Consider the following 17,496-nt stretch of genomic DNA (forward strand, 5'->3'; position numbering starts at 1 on the left):
GAGGAGTTTCCTGTGTAAATGTTAAGTTCCTGTTATACTCTGAGTATTTACACAAAAGCAAAAGCAGAATTTACGCCACGTTTCCTCTTAGTATAAAAGAATTGGACAAAAGTTTCCTACGACAACATTTTAAATGATAAGTTTGTTGCTGATTTAAATTTTGTATGAAAAAATTTATAAAATAAATTTTTAATAAGTTTTGTATTAGGTTCCTACGAAAAAAAATTAAATAAATATTCGCAAGAAGTTTGTATTTTTGTATAACAGTTTCCTGCCAAATTTTAAAGTATATATAACTTCATGCCAAAACAATTGGTAAAAATATTGACAATTTTTTTTTACAAATTATGATTCACAAATAAATTTACAAATAATCAATAAAATTGTGGTAAATTTAGCAAGAATTTTATGCTTAAAAAAATTGGTAAAAAAGTTGACAAAAATTTATTACAAATAAATTTGCAAGTAATTTTTTTTAAATCTTAAAAAAAGTGGCAGGAAGTATTTTTAAAAAAAAAATCCTAAAAAATGTGGCAGGAAATACAAAGTTTTCTAACAATAATGTTGCTGCAAAATTTTTTGGTAAGAAAAATTATATCATAAGCATACACGTAAGTAAATTGGCAAGTAATTACTTGCGGATAATTTTTATAAGAAAATTTGCATCTATTTTATGTGAAAAAAGTTTGTGTCACAAAATCTGCAAATATTTTTCTGCAAATTATATTTTGTATGAAAAGTCAAATGAATTTCCTGCCAAAAGAATTTCTAAACAAAATACACATCAATTTCTTACCAAAAAAAATTTATAAAAGAATATGCAGGTATAGAGCATTTTTCTAGTAGTGTGAGATGTTACGATATATATATATATATATATATATATATATATATATATATATATATGAAAGTTAATATGTAATAAAAATAATTTTTAATTTTCATATATTTTCCATTTTTGATATTTTAAAATTTTTGTGCACCTATAATTTTAAGAGAAGAAGACTTGATGAGAAAGTAAAATATAACTAAATATATTTTAGAGAATTAGGAGATACATTATTACTTAAATTTTAGTTCGTCATTAATATTTTAAGATAAAAACATACATATATCATTTTTATGAGGCCTCTTGGCCACCTTATATGTATTGATTTGTTAATATTATAATTATATCTACCAGGTCTCTAATTTCATTATATTTATTTATTAAATTTTTAATTATTGTTTTTAATGAGATGTTTCTAATTTTACTGTATTGTTTATTTATTTATTTATAAGTTTAATAAGTTATGATCTCTCATAAATTATATTTTTAATTTAATTTTTATTATTATTATTTTATTTATTGGATACTTAAATATTTTATGTTTTGCAATTACTTTTTATCGTGTCATTTTACTTATTTGTTTTCATGTATTAAGATATATGAGTTGTTGTAATTAATAAAAGTAAAATATGATAATCAGTATAAAATGATAAATAACTTTTATTATTTAAAAAAAAAATTATATTCGATAACAAAATTATAACGTCCTCTAATAGCTTTTATGTCTTTGAATATCTTTGAATAGTAAAGTTGTTGTGTTCAACCATTTTTAGAGGGAGTTTATATAGTAATGTTCTTAAGCTCCCAATTCTTATCTTGAACTAAGGTTTAAATGACAACACCACCACTGATCTTTAGTGGCTTAGTAACCCCAAGTGGTGTGACCACCTTACTTCCCCTTCTCCTTCTTGTTTTTTCACCTTTTGTTTCCATTTTTTCAACTTATGTTTTATTATATTGTGTTTTATGTTTTATTATGTTGTTTATTCCTTTCATTAACTTCAATCCATTATATTAAAGTGAACTTTGACATCTATATAACTTAGTCATCTTAATATCCAGTAAGAATCTTCATTATACCTTTTTAAGCAACTTATATATTGTCTTAAAATAAAATAAAAAAAAAACAAATAATCAGGTTTAAAACTATTTCAAACGTTTTTTTAATTAATGAGATCCATTTTTTAATACTTGTTACATGCAACGTGTTTGAACCTAATTTTGTATTTTTCCACTTCTAAATATGTAACCTAATGTGTTCTTCACACAACAACTCTAATTTTTTTTTTGGCGACAAGCACCATCATTGTACTCATTTCTTACTCATCTCCCTGTCGTCTTTCCAAATTTGTTACTTCCACTACGATTAGGGATGAGAAATAAATTTGTACATATGGATGTATGCATGTAAGCTTTGTGACGTATACTAAATGAATATCCTTAATTGATACCGCAAGTAATAAGTATAAGTATTCAATTACTCACTTGCTAATTGGATGAGTATGGATACCACTACCCACTAATAATTATTAGTGAATTTTATTTGGATATAATTTTTAATCAAAATGATAAAAAATATATTATTAAAACAAATATTAATCATGAAATAATAGTTTAAAATTTGATTTCACACACACACACACACATACACACACACACACACATATATATATATATATATATATATATATATATTTAGATTTATATATATATATATATATATATATATATATATATATATATATATATATATATATATATTTAGATTTAGACATGTGAAATTGAAGTTATTTTGTAAAAGATTAATTTTTGAAGTTTATATTTTGACGCAACTCATTTAAATTTTCTTCATTAAAACTAGCGTGACCAGAGGTGCTAGCGCGCCTATGTGTACACATTTTTTAAATATGCATGATATTATATTAGTAGTTGATAATATTGTAACGTTGTTAAGTTAATATATAAAATAAAATTATATTTATTAAAAATAAAGTGAAATATATCAGAACAAATGAAAGAATAACCATTGATAAATAAAGAAGAAGAGAATAAGCAGATAGACAATTTTATAAAAAACTTATAAAAGTAACGATCAATTTTTAAAAATTTAATAAATAATTATATTTAAAGGGTAAAATTGGTATTTTGAAATATGGACACAAAAAAGGAATCCCATTTATATATATTGTTATAGATTCAAATTTATTTACATTAATATTTTGTTAAATAATTTGATTTTGGTTTAATTATGTATTGTTCTTTGTTATCATCGTAAAAAAATATGTAAAATTATTTTTTTTGGTCTCAATTTGATTTTAATTTTTGAAACATTGATGCAATTTGGTCATTTTCGTTAAGTTGAACCAAATAGTGTAGAAAAAAAATAATCTATTAAATAACAAAAGAGTGCAGATAAAAAAAAGTAAAACTAGATTGAATTACTTCATTTACTAACACAACAATACAGAGAAAGAAAAGTAAAATTAGGTTTGCAGTTGTCAATATGTAAAAAAGCAGCGAAAAAAAAATGTGAGTCAGCCTACCGGTCCAGTAACCCGCCCTAATGCAAGACAAATTTCATTTTTCAACCCGTTTTTAAGTGGCAGATCAGTCTGACCCAACTCTTTTTTGACAAACTAATAACGGATTGAGTTAAAACGGAGTGAACTAACCTATTTTGTCATCCCACAATTATTATTGAAATAAAATTTTCTTCTTTATTGTGTGTTTCATGATTTTAAAAAATTTCTCGTAATCAACTCTTATTTTCTTTATAATCATTAAATTCATACAATTTTTATACATTAGAACACATATATCATCATGGATATAGTTTTTTTATATAATTAATTATAAACATGATTACCATTACCATACTAACTAGCGAAAACTATTTTAGTATAATATTAAGAATAATCGATGACAATTTATGATAACTATACATAGATTGGTTGAAAAAGAAAACAGTAAATTACTGATTCGTACAATTATATATCAACTAATATTTAATACATTTGATCAAGATTTGGAGTTAATGAGCTATATGTGATGGAGTCAATGGTAGTTGTTTATAAATATACAAACTATTTTAGTAGGTATCTATAAATATACATTCATTAAAAAAATGAAATATATATTTCATACATACATGATGTAGAAAAAATTAGTAAATGAAAGTATCATAGATTTACATCCTTAAACATTTCTTTAATTGGGAGGCCAAATAAAGATTGATGTCTAGGATGTGTTTCAGCTTCCCTGCATTGTAAAAAAAGTAAATATTATTGCTAATATATATATATATATATATATATATATATATATATATATATATATATATATGCAAATAAAGAAAATATTATGTAGCAATTGATTTATGGATAGATAATAAAAAAAACTTTATTTACCTTTGAAGCAGTCTTCTTAATTCTTTGTAGAAGACATGGTCCATAAGTTGTTGAGTTTTAAAGAACTAAAAAATATCATTGAATAATGTTATTTACTTATGAGTCATTAAATGTATATGTAATGGTATACAAATATTGAAGAAATAGTAATAACCTCATTGATGCATATATTTTGATAAACACAAAGATTGTTGTTGTAGCGAGTATGGATTGGTAATGATTTTTGTCGTTTCCTGGTAATGGAAAGAAGTTAAATAAAAAAGAATAAGGATTTTGCGTGGTATGATAGAAGAATAATGGAAGAAAGTTAATAATTTTAAATGTGCATAATACGTGCATGTCTTTTGAGAAAGTAATTCTCGTTTGATTAGATTTTAAAGTTGTGTTTTATCAGTTATCACAGTGGATCCCCAACCAATAGAATAAATTTCCAAATGATGAATCTACAATTGAAGAACAATATATGTAAACATGATGCACAATATAGTTGTACTGATATATGTAAACATGACATATTATGGTTGAAATGAATTAATTTGATTACCTTGTTGTCTATTGGCCTAACTAATGAGAGTGAATATGCATCCTTCCAAGTGTTCCATGGGTTTAAAAATTTTGCATTCTACGAAGAAAATGTCAACTATTGCAAGATTGGGAACTAAACTTTTAAAACTACACTTATTCCATATCACCTCTTGTGGTATAAAATTGTGGAAATGACTTACATGTATTTCTTCATTGAGGTGTAAGTTGTCCTTAGTTATTATCGTACCTGCAAGGTATAAAATAAATATGATGAATTTTATTATCGTAGTTGTAAATATAAGTATAATTAGGTAGAATATGAAAATATAGTCATTTTAATGACACAAATGAAGTAAAAAACGAATAATACCTAGTTTTGAGATAACAAAATTTCCTTATAAACAACATTCTTGGTAAAAATGCCTTCTTGTCCTTCAAGGTGTCCTTCTTTAATAAGGATTTTTGTGGAAGTTTGAGAAACACCTCTTAATAAAGCAACATATAACTGACCATGTATGAAATTGTAACTGAGGAAAAGTTTGGTGTATGAGGTGTTGTATTGAGGTTTCTCCTTCCTATGATATTGCTAGTTGTTAGGGTATTTTTACCATGTCATCAACTTGTGTTGGTTCAATATCATTTCCAATGCGCATGAGATATTCAGCAAAGTTGTGATCTTGTAATGATCTCATGTTTTGTTGTAAATGTAATATTTTTGTGTTACTCCATAAATGAGAGTTAATAATACAGGCAGAAATCATTTGTGCTTTTGTACCTTTTTGAACAACTGGTAGTACCTGACGAAAATCACCTCCTAATATGATCACTTTCTCTCCAAATGGAGCATCAGAATCTAGAATATCCTTTAATGTCCGATCTAGTGCCTCCAAAACATATATGTTAATCATGGGTGCTTCATCCCAAATAATTGCATTTGCTATTTTTATTAGTTTTGCAAGATCTGATTGTTTACTTATAGAACAAAACGAACCGACCTCGACATTGATAGGTATTTTAAATCGAGAATGTGCAGTTCTACCACCCAGTAATAATGTTGCTGCTATACCAAAGGAGGCTGTAGCTAAAATAATTTGACCGTTGCTCCTACAATGTGCAATTAAAGTACGATAAAGAAATGTTTTATCGGTTCTGCCTGGTCCATCCATAAAAAAGGCTTGACTTTGATTACGGTTGATTACATCTAAAATGGTATTGAAGGCAATGAGTTGGTCATGATTTAATCTGTGTACATTGTCAACATCTTCATTAAGTATCTGTATTGATAATTCTTCTTGTATAATTCTTGGTACTGAAGTAGTTGCCAATGCATCATAAGATAAAGGTGGCAAATCAAAATCCTTGATTGTTTTACCATGCTGAATTAAAAGGTCATTTAAATCCCTCAATAACATAGGAATCAAGTTCTCATTGACAAAAGTGTTGGTTGAAGTATAATCTTCTAGCATATAGGTGTCGAACTGATTCCAAAGGCTTCTAACATCAGTTGGTTCACAAAAAAGTAATATGGTCACAAATAGTCTTCGTAAAGCATATGGCATTTGTAAAGTTGATGCTTCAACTAAGCATTCATGAATACTATTGTCACTTTCTAAAAATCCCCATTTCTCAGCCGCCTTTTTGAATGTGTGACAATATGTTTCATTTGGTGATAATAGATATTCCCAACTAGTTGGTCCTCTTATGTGAGAAAGCAAAACCCGCAAGAAGAACTTATCTCCTTCAGAAGGAGATACAGTATAAATTCAGCCGATAACTTTCTTGTTTGACATTCTTGGATACCATTCCTTATGTCTATTATTCCAACAATAATGCTTTGGAATTTCCCGATACAAAAATGTTCTAGATTAGGGATCTCTTTGATTGAGGGCAAAAATTGTGTGAGCATTGTTTTGGAGTTGTTATCATCATTCAACACGTCATTGATGGTTTGGTGCTTATAAAATCGCACTTGTTGTTGATTTAGTAAATGAATTTGCAATCTTTCAACAGCTGGATTCATTCGATAGATTGTAAATATGAAGATTTTCCATAAAGCCTCGGGAGCACAAATCCATCTAGCATCGAGATATTGTTGGACTTCATCTATAATTGGTCCTCTATGAATCTCCATTGCTACTTGATCTGGTCCTTTGTAAACATACTTATACAAATGTTTAATACTTTTGATGATGCTGCAGACCTCAACATTTATATGACAACCGTATTTTAAGAGTAACTAAGGATTATAAGGAACCACCCATCTATTGTCAACAGTCACATTTCTATTTATGGAAATTGGTTCATCAAAACGTCTTCTATATTGTGGATATGAATCATTATCTTGTCCTGTTTCTTCCAAGAAATCCTTGGGAAATCTCTTTTGGCATTCATTGCGCTTCATACATGGTGATCTAGTGTTTCAACACAGCTTCATGCAATTGTGGTTCTTCTGCCTTATTTGGTATTTCTGCCCTCACAATGCTATCATAATCTTGTGGATCATGTAACTTATCATTATTATCTAAGATCAATAGCATATGTACATGCGCAACCCACATTTTTGAAATTCAGTAACATACATATAACCAATAACTTTCCCGAGGACTCCTTTATTAACAACATCTTCCTTATATTGCTCAAATTTTGCTCGAAAGATTCTTGTGAGCAAGTCAGTGCAATCTTGTGGAGTTTGTTGATTTTGTAGTTCAGAAGAAATTTCACTCCAAGATGGATTGCATGTCATTGTAAGGAAAATATCAGGTTTTCCATTGTAAGCAACAATTGCCATACCATCTTGATATCGTTGTGTCAAGTCTCGACGACTACCAATAGATGACGATGGTAATATTGTCCTCTTTCCAACAGTATCTTCAAAGAAATGAAAGAGTGAATGATAATATATTTAGATGTAATAAATGTTGTTTTAAATATATTTACATGCGTGAGTTTGTCCTTCATGCAAAGCATCCTGCAAACCTTGATACATTTCAGCACGAATGTTGTTTTGATGATTACGAATCCATCGTAACCTTCCAGTCTCAATCTTAACGTAGTTATCTACAACATATTGTTGTAAAAGTCGTCCCGCTTGTAATATTACAGACTGATCATTTGGACGAATCTACATTAAATAATCACGTGTTTCTAAAATATGTTAGCCTTCTTAATATTACATAATTTAATGAAACTGGGATAATTATGATAGAAGTTACCTGAAGCATGAAACTATAATATTCTCGGCAAGAGATACTTTGGCCATTATGATTTTTTGTGTTGGTGTCCCAGCCATATGTTTCAAATGGAAATAATAAAGGATATTGTAAAAGGTCATAATATCCTACGGTCTCTTGTATGTTTATTAAATTTCCATCATGACCTACAACTTTAATATCTCGGCCACGTGCCATTGATTCTGTGTCTGCAGTAACAATGATAGCTGCTACTTGAGATGTAGTTGGAAGATTATATTGTGGTTGATTCGCAGGACGCTCTTTAATGAGTAAAGAACATATCTGAATATTTGGTTCTTGAGCAAGTTGTCAAAATACATGCACAAAAGGATTGCATCAGTGTAATATTTGTTGCAATTTATGAACAATAGTTTGATGAAGTTGAAGGTTTTCCAACATCCTATTTCGTAATTCATGTTCAGTGTCATAAATGTACAACTGCAAAAACCGGGGTCTGGACCCATCATTTGGATAAAATCCTCCTATCCTATGATAGATTGCACCTTGAGCACGAAAACTATATATACCACAACCATTTGCTACTATAGTCTCATCCATATGAACACCAAGATAAGTGAATGAGAAGACATGATTGTAACTTCTTATATGTTGTCTAAAATGTCTACTTTCAGATGTTTGATCTGAAAATATTTGAAGAAGCTCATGTGGAGGAGGAACATGTGGAAGTAAGACTTTCCCTCCAGAGCAACACATATCGCGCGATTCATGATAAAATAATCGTGCATGACAATGTGGACATGTAGTTGGTGTAGGCAATTGAAATTTGAGCATCGGAACCGTATTTAAAAATTTTCTAGCACTATTATGTGTTCGGGGGAATCCATGTAGCATATCTGCATTATTGTGATAAATTGGAGGAATAGTAAATAATGTAGTATTATAAATTGCAAAAGTATTAAAAGTGCATTCTTAAAGCACATGTATTAATTATGGTAGGAAAAAGATACAAATAAGGTTCAATGGTACCAAAATGAGTATTAACTATTGATGGAAATAATTTACTAACCATGTTGAAGGGCACTGACGTGTGTATTACTTTGTTCTACTTCATTATGAATACATCCTTCCAATCTTTGTGTAGGAAAACCATAACCTGTGTGGTATTAAATCAATGAAAAAAAAGTGTATAATAAAAATCCAATATCACTGTAATAAATAAAGAGAAAATTAAAAATCATGATAGATGGTAATAAAGTATAATCATATCTTGATACACAGAGAAAAAAAAGGGAGTAATTGCGAAAATTAACGATACTTAAAGGTGTTTTATTATTCATCACCGTAATAAATTATATCAAAATCATAATTACAAATCCTATAATAGTAAATAAATAGAATGAAAATATTTTTTGAAATGGAATGTAAACAACATAAATTAACTATTGATGAATAAAGTTGATTAACCATGTTCAGTGCCAATAATGTGCGTATTACTTGGCTCTGCTTCATTATCATTACGACCTATAAACCTGTCAGTAATGTGCGTATTACTTGGTCCTGCTTCATTATCATTACGTCATGGAAACCTGTCTATAATGTGCGTATTACTTGGTCCTGCTTCATTATCATTACGTCTTGGAAACCTTTATGGGGCAAAACCATAACCTAATATTTAAAAAATAAGATAAATTGTATTTGAATCAAATATATACTTTACAGGAAAGAAATAAAAAGAATGTAAGCATACTCAGAAGGATTTTCTCGGCTAATGACATACAGTAGTGATGAGGTGGGTTTAAACCTACACAAAGAAGTTGTATTATACTTTTTTGTGTAGAGTTAGATATAATTTTACATTTAAGCGTAAGTAAATGTAATTATTTATTAAGTATTTTTAAGATTGTTAGAATACATTATTGTTTATATATGTTTTTTTACTGTTGTACATAATACAAATATAGTGTACTGACCATAATCTATGTTATTGACAGGTGAAGTTCTTGACAATGCTTCATATACATTATATTCTTCAAACCTTTGCGTTGCGTGAGAAGAACCTGTTATGTGAAAGTATGAAACATAATAAATATAAATATGTAAATATTTCATAAAATGGTAAGTAAATAACATGGATTAAATATTGATGAATAAAATTGACTGACCATGTAGAGTGTCAGTAATGTGTGTATTATTTGGTTCTGCTTCATTATCATTACGTCCTGCAAACCTTTGTGGGACCAAACCATAACCTAATATTTAAAAGATAAGTTAAATTTTATTTAAACCGAATATATAGTTTACATACAATAGTGATGAGGAAAAATGTGATGTTACCTACATTAGTTACTGACCGAGCCATTTGTCGAATAGATGTCATTCTCAATCAGGGAGCTCTGTTTGGCATTTGGACAATGTTGGTTGTGTTTTCAGAATTATTTTTCCTTCTTTTAGATTGTTCAATAAGTCTTTGTTGGGGGGTCATTCTACGTCTTCTATTTACAGCATTTATTCTCCATCTTTGTCTTTGTTGTTCTGATGTTGATTTGTTAGAAGGAATATCTTCCATTTAGGTATGTTGTCTAGTTAAACAAAAAACAATAAATAATAAATCCAAAATTAATATAAATTTAAAAATATATTACTTGGAAGAAAGTAATGAATGAAAAGAAGGACAATAAAAGTAGTGCTTAATATGTACAACAAATAAAACTAAAAGAAGATAATGATATATGAAGAAATACCTAAATGTGTGAGTAGAAAGACTACAAAATTTGATTTGATGTAACAATGAAGAGCAGCAATGCAAATGATGACAGGCTAGTTAGCAAGTTACTGAAGAAAAAAAAAGATTTGTAATTAAAAAAAGTAATTTGTCAGTTTTAAAATAATACAGGATGTAAAAAAGTTGCTAATTTCTAAAAAAAATTGCTTAGTATCAGTATATTCTATGTTTTGTTTGGACATAAAGCTAGGGACATAGAGATTTGCACAATAATAAGAAGTAAATTACATTTTAAATTTCATATTAATACATGATTATACTGTTACAATTTATTACATTAACACTAATCTTATTATCAAATGACCATTTACATTTTTTATTTGGTAAAATGATAAAATAAATAATACATGAAGGGGTAGTGTAGTGTAAATGTAACTATTCTATCACAAAACAATACATTTTTTAATTTTTATTATTATAATTTTAACAACCAATATCAAGTGTCATTACCTCTGATAAATAACGAAATAAATTGATAACCATATTACAGAGAGACTAATGGGTATAAAATCTAGGCTTAATTCAAAAGTTTATAAAATATGTTTTAATTAGAACGTTAAGATGTATACTGGCTAAACATAAATAAATCTAACATTAAATCCTTTAAGTTTTTTTTTTCCAACCGTATTAAAATTGTTCAAGCATCTATTTTTAAAAATATTAGGTTTTATTGATTTCTATAAAAAGTCAAACCTAAAAACTGATGAAAACTATACTCTTCAGTATTCTCTGTCACAAAAATGAATTTTAAAACATATTGTGATAAATATGGTAGCTTTTTATGTCAAGTTTATATATGATATAAACAAACACACCCCTCTTATGCATAAGAATATTATTTTTATATTGAAAACATCTATAGTAACCCTGTTATTTCATTATGTAGCTGTAGTAAATAGAGTTTGATATGTAGTTTTTTCATAAAGTAAAAAAAATGCATACCAATGACTTTATGCAGACATTTATGCAGACTTTGTACAAAAATTTTACTTGGGGATCAACTATCAAACAAATAAATGTATTTGTGAAAGAGAAATAAGAGTAACAACCTGAAGACGCTTCTTGTACAATGAATATATGCAACTATTCGTTACTATTAATACCAGACTATCACTGCTAAACTTTCACACTTATATGATAGGCGAGGAAATATATCTCGTTTAGCAGATTCACAATTAAATTTCAAGTTTAGGAATGACAAATAAATATGTTCTTTGATCTAAAGCAAACAGCTGAAAAGCCAAGAAGCAGCTATGTCCCTTGTGCATAACACTAAAAACAACTGTGTAACATGTGAGTGACATTCTAGTACTGTACAAATGTCCACCGGTGACTATGAAGAGAAAAGGATAGAAGAGTGCCTTATAGTTCGCTCTATTAGTGAAAAGTGTCCAAGTAGAACGCCAACCGAGCAAAATGGCTACCGCTGCCAAGAAAAATATCTAATTCCACAAAAATAGATTCCAAAACAAAAATTAGGGAAATACGAACCTCTATTCGAAAGGAAATTTAGATTGTAAAAGTAAGCCTCACATTTCCCAGAGCAAGCAAACCACGGTCAAAGAAGAGAACTACGCCAAGAAATGTGAAGAAAATACAGTTGATACCAATGCATACCAATTTGTTTATGTAGTTATATTGGTCTCGCCAACATCTATAACATAAATGAAAAAAGGAAATTGGACAATTGGACAATTACCCAAAGCGAATAATCATAAATGAAAAGGAACAATGGAAAATACCGTTAATGTTTTGTCCAATGAAGTCCAATGAAGATAAATAACATCGACAAAGTGAGTGTGAAAAAAAAGACAATAAGCAAGGCAAAGCAACTTCACGAAAGGAACAATGATGAAATGATGTGGTTGCAGAGAAAAACAAACTGTAAAATAATGGTTACTTGTGAAATAATTTTAAAAATAATAAATAACTTATTATATTAAAAAGGGTAAAATAGGAATTAAAGAAAGTGGACACAAAAAGGGGAATCCCACTTACACTACAAGAAATCAACAATTTAACCCAATCATAAGACATATATAAAAGGCAAATTTGAGGTGGAAAGGAGGGTTTCTGCAATTCTTTTCGTTTTAGCTTGGAAGGAGAGCGAAAATTGGAGAGTGAGAGGCTGAATTGGGTGTGCAAGGGCTGAGTTGGGAGAGAGAGGTGGAAGCAAAGAATTTGGTGAACCAAGGAAAATCCCTATTCCTTTCTCAATTTCAATCAAGAATTCAGGTTAGGGGAGCTGAACCTAATTTTCATATTGTTATTTTAGGTGTATGAATTTGCTAATTGTATGGTATGAAATTCGTGTTGAATGCAATTTGAGTTTGTGGTTGGGGTGTTTTGATATTGTGGCTTGAAAGTCCTACCAATTGTATAGGTTAGAGGGGCTCATGCACTGTTCACGTGGTTTATGGTTCTAAATTGGCTTTTGGGACTATATTGGGTCTCTATTGTTATAAATGGTATTCTGTGAAATCAGAATTTCGTGTGGCATGTGCTGTAATTTGTAATTTGGTTGGTTGAGATTGTGTGTAAAGACATGCTATGTATCCTTATGATTAGAGTGAGGGTTTTGGGAATTGCATGGTTAAAATTGGATAAATGTTGGGTCTTGGTAGTTCCACCAGATACAAATATGTAAACTAATATGTGGATGGTTGATTTGAAATGCGTGGTATAGTATCTATTGGGTTTTGGGTATGGTGTGGGTTGTTTTTGTAACATCCCTAAGGAATATTACTAATATTTAATAAATAAATTCCAAAATAAAATATAGACCGCATTTAATATAAAACCATTTTCCAAAAACACGGGAAATTTAAAACTTTAATTTACACATCATAAAACCAGGAGTCCACAATTATAAAACTGAAGTAATATTCAAATGGCTCCCAAAAGGGTTACAAAACTATCTCAAAACCAAAATAATAAATATATACAAAATCCTATGTTATCCCTCTCTCCGTGTCTATGCATCTCCTGGCCCACCTGTCACATCATCTGCTCCCGGATAACGAGTTATCCGATCATCGCCACACACACACAGAAAGGGTGAGCTATGCACAATATATAAAAAAGATACAATGAATAAATATGTCACCCATCCCAAAATAACATAACTAAAATTTCATGCTTTTCAAATTACCCAACCATGACCTCAGAGTCCTTCATAAGTCATATACATGAACTAGGTCTTGGGACTTCACTGTGCTCCCACGAAACTAACTCATTCGTGGTCCGACCCTATGAGCCTATCCCACTCATAGTCCTGCCCTACAGACTCCTAGTCTGTAGTAAAACATCCAAGTCTTCATAACTTGGACCCTGGCACGCACACAATCACCATACTAAGGACTCCTCGCCCATTAGTAGCCGATGGAAACTCAACTAGTTTCATACCCATCATGTGTCCAACCATCAAGCACATCCCAGACCCCTATTGGACTTAGTCCTTGAAGCCCAAATACCACATCACATGCATAAACTTCCTAATCTTAGGAGAAAGTAGTCAAATCACACACACAAGCACACATAAACATGGAAATTCACATAAACTTGCTTAAGCCAAGGACTCTCACCCAAGCTAAGCCCTCGGCCTCGCTTAGGCTAATTCACCTCGCTTGAGCGAGCTTAAAACAGTGGTCGCATCACGTTATCTCGCTTAGGATAAATCCTCTCGCCTGGGCGAGTCACTCCTTCGCTCAAAAACAACACACAGACCTCGCCTAGACGAGTATTCGACAAAAACATCACCACTGCACTTCGAGAACTCACTTAGGCGAGCCACTCTCGCCTAGGCGAGAGTGTCCATCGCTCAGAACTCAAAACCTCTCGCCTGGGCGAGATATCACGCTCAAAACTCCGAGGTTTCCTCGTGACCTCGCTTAGGTGAGTGTCTCTCGCCTGAGCGAGAGACCATGTCGCTCAACCCTTTTCCTGGTCGCCTAGGCGAGAACAACGAACCAGAAACCAAAGTGAGACTCTGCAACTCTCGCTTAGGCGAGATGGACCCGCTTGGGCTAGACTTGTAGGGTTTCAAGTCTGTTCACACACTGAATCCACCCCAACATTGCCCAATTCACACCACAAAACATGCCAAAACATAATTCGATCATTGCCTAGCATAAAACAATGGCTAGCAAACATCAATCATGTTATTTCATCCATTCATATTACCCCAATTCGAGATTGAGTCGAATTGGCATACATAGGACTCGAACCCAAGTCCTCTCACACAACCAAGTACTCTCAACCATTTAAGCTAGTACTTTTCCACATCACACTAAACAATAATTAATGTCATAAAGGCGCCTTCTACCCGCATTTGTTAATTAATTAATTAATTTTCATGGGTCTTATAGTTTTCGTGATGGAATAGTGGCGAAACTCTGTGAATTTCGCCCAAGCGACTCCTTCTCGCCTAGGCGAGAGTTGCAGGAGTCCATTCAGTGTTCATACTCAAGCAATTCGCTCAGGCGACTAGGGTTGGGTTTGAGCGAAATACAGTCTCGCTTAGGCGAGATTGGCTCGCCTAGGCAAGGTCACGAGTAATCCTGGATGATTTGAGCACGACTTCTCGCCCAGGCGATTGAAGTTCTAAGCGACAGGCGTGCTCGCTTAGGCGAGAATGGCTCGCCTAAGCGAGGTTGCGATGAGAATTGATGTTGGTTTGATTTTATCCTCGTTAGGCGAGGTGTGTGTTATTTGAACGATGGTATGGCTCGCCCAGGCAAGAGGATCTCGCCTAAGCGAGATAACATGATGATGCTACTATATTATGCTCGCTCAGGCGAGGTGAACTAGCCTAAGCGAGGCCGAGGGCTTAGCTTGGGCGAGAGTCCCTGGCTTAAGCGAGTTTATGTGAATTACCATGTTTGTGTGCTTGTGTGTGTTGGTTTGGCTACTTTTTCTTAAGTATAGGAAGTATATGCATGTGGAGTGGTGTTTGGGCTTGAAGGACTAAGTCCAATAGGGGTTTGGGATGTGCTTGACGGTTGGACGCATGATGGGCATGAAACTGGTTGAGTTCCCGTCGGCTACTAATGGGCAAGGAGTCCTTAGTATTGTGATTACATGTGTCGAGCGCACGATGGGCAAGGAACTGTTATGTTCCTGTCAGCTACTATTGGGCGAGGAGTCCTTAGTATGGTGATTGCGTGTGTGCCAAGGTCCAAGTTAATGAGGCTTGGATGATTTACTACAGACGAGGAGTCTGTAGGGCAAGACTAAGAGCGGGATAGGCTCATAGGGTTGGACCACGATTGGGTTAGTTTCGTGGAAGCATAGTGAAGTCCCAAGACCTAGTTCATGTATATGACTCATGAAGGACTATGAGGTCATGGTTGGGTAATTTGAAAATCATGAAATTTTAGTTATGTTATTTTGGGATGGGTGGCATATTTATTTCATGTATCTGTTTATATATTATGCATAGCTCACCCTTTCTGTGTGTGTGTGGCGATGATCGAATAACTCGTTATCCGGGAGCATATGATTTGATAAGTGGGCTAGAAGATGCATAGACTCGGAGCGAGGGATAGTAGGGGATTTTTTTTATATGTTTATTATTTTGTTTTTTAGATAAATATGTAATCCTTTGGGAGCCATGTGAATATTATTTTAGTTTTATAAATTATGGACTCCTGTTTTTATTACATGTGTATTAAAGTTTTAAATTTCCTGTGTTTTTTCGGGAAATGGTATTATATTAAATGAGGCATTTATTTTTATTTCCTATTTTATTTATTAAATATTAGTAATATTCCTTAGGGATGTTACATTAGATTTCAATACGAGTCAAGCAAGATTTCGGACAATTAAAATTAATACTCGGTTTGAATAAAAATGAATATGGTGTGTGTTAATGGTATGCACAGCATGGGGTCCAACAATCAGTACTAAAATAGTATCCTTCTCCATTGACAAAACACATTCACTCATGGAATGATAAGCACTACTATAAATAATTAACAACAAGTTTTTCCAAAATGTGGAGAAGGTGTTCACCATACACATAAACGCACTACAACAGTATTATTTAATAATAGAGGGATGACAAAATGATTACTGAAATCCATAGCCGATTTAAACATCAGGGCATTTAACATCAAATGTGGTAGCCCCATCGGGATGTGCATCATATGTTCCACCTGGTGAGTTCGCACCAAAAGAAATATCAGCATTAGGACATGGGCCACATGATGATCCAGCAAAAGATGTTTTAGAAGTGTCCTCATGGTAAGCAGTTATCACAACTTTAGGTGGAGGGACCAGCTTCTTCAGTATATCGTCAACATCAAGATATTCTCCTGGGTAGTTTCGCACAACGGGCAAAAAAGCTTCAACTTCATGGTCAGTTGGTGGACTTATGTCATTCTTGAATACCTATTAATAATGAATTGAATATGAGTTCCTAATTTAAATATAAAAATCATTACAAAGTATAAATATAAATGTCATAAAAAAAATTAACCTTCACAATGTTGCAAATGGTGATGTTCAGGCAAAGAGGCACCCATGGGTTGTGACCGTAAACTGAAACCTGATGAATCATATTTAAGATTTTATATTTATATTTCATGTCAATTATGAAAACCAAATGAAGTCAAAACGCATGAGGCGGTGAAAATACATTTTTCAAAATCATGGATGCTCCAACAGCAATATGGGAACCAAACTCATGATCCATGACAGCTTTTCTATCGACGCTTGCCTTTGCTGTAGTTGAAGGGTCTGAACCAATTAAAGAACAAAATA

At 31.5% G+C, this 17,496-nt stretch overlaps 1 protein-coding gene across 1 annotated transcript; it reads right to left on the bottom strand.

Moving 5' to 3' along the window:
• Positions 1 to 5,210: 5,210 nt before the first annotated feature.
• LOC114191273 (uncharacterized) lies at positions 5,211 to 6,892 on the bottom strand. The gene is given in 2 exon segments (XM_028080445.2): positions 5,211 to 6,499; positions 6,562 to 6,892. Coding segments are annotated over 2 exon segments (1,620 nt in total).
• Between the last annotated feature and the right edge of the window lie 10,604 nt (positions 6,893 to 17,496).

Source organism: Vigna unguiculata, chromosome 7 (genome assembly GCF_037176805.1).
Source record: "Vigna unguiculata cultivar grain cowpea cultivar isolate G323 ecotype 2 chromosome 7, ASM3717680v1, whole genome shotgun sequence".
In the NCBI taxonomy this organism is placed as follows: domain Eukaryota; kingdom Viridiplantae; phylum Streptophyta; class Magnoliopsida; order Fabales; family Fabaceae; genus Vigna; species Vigna unguiculata.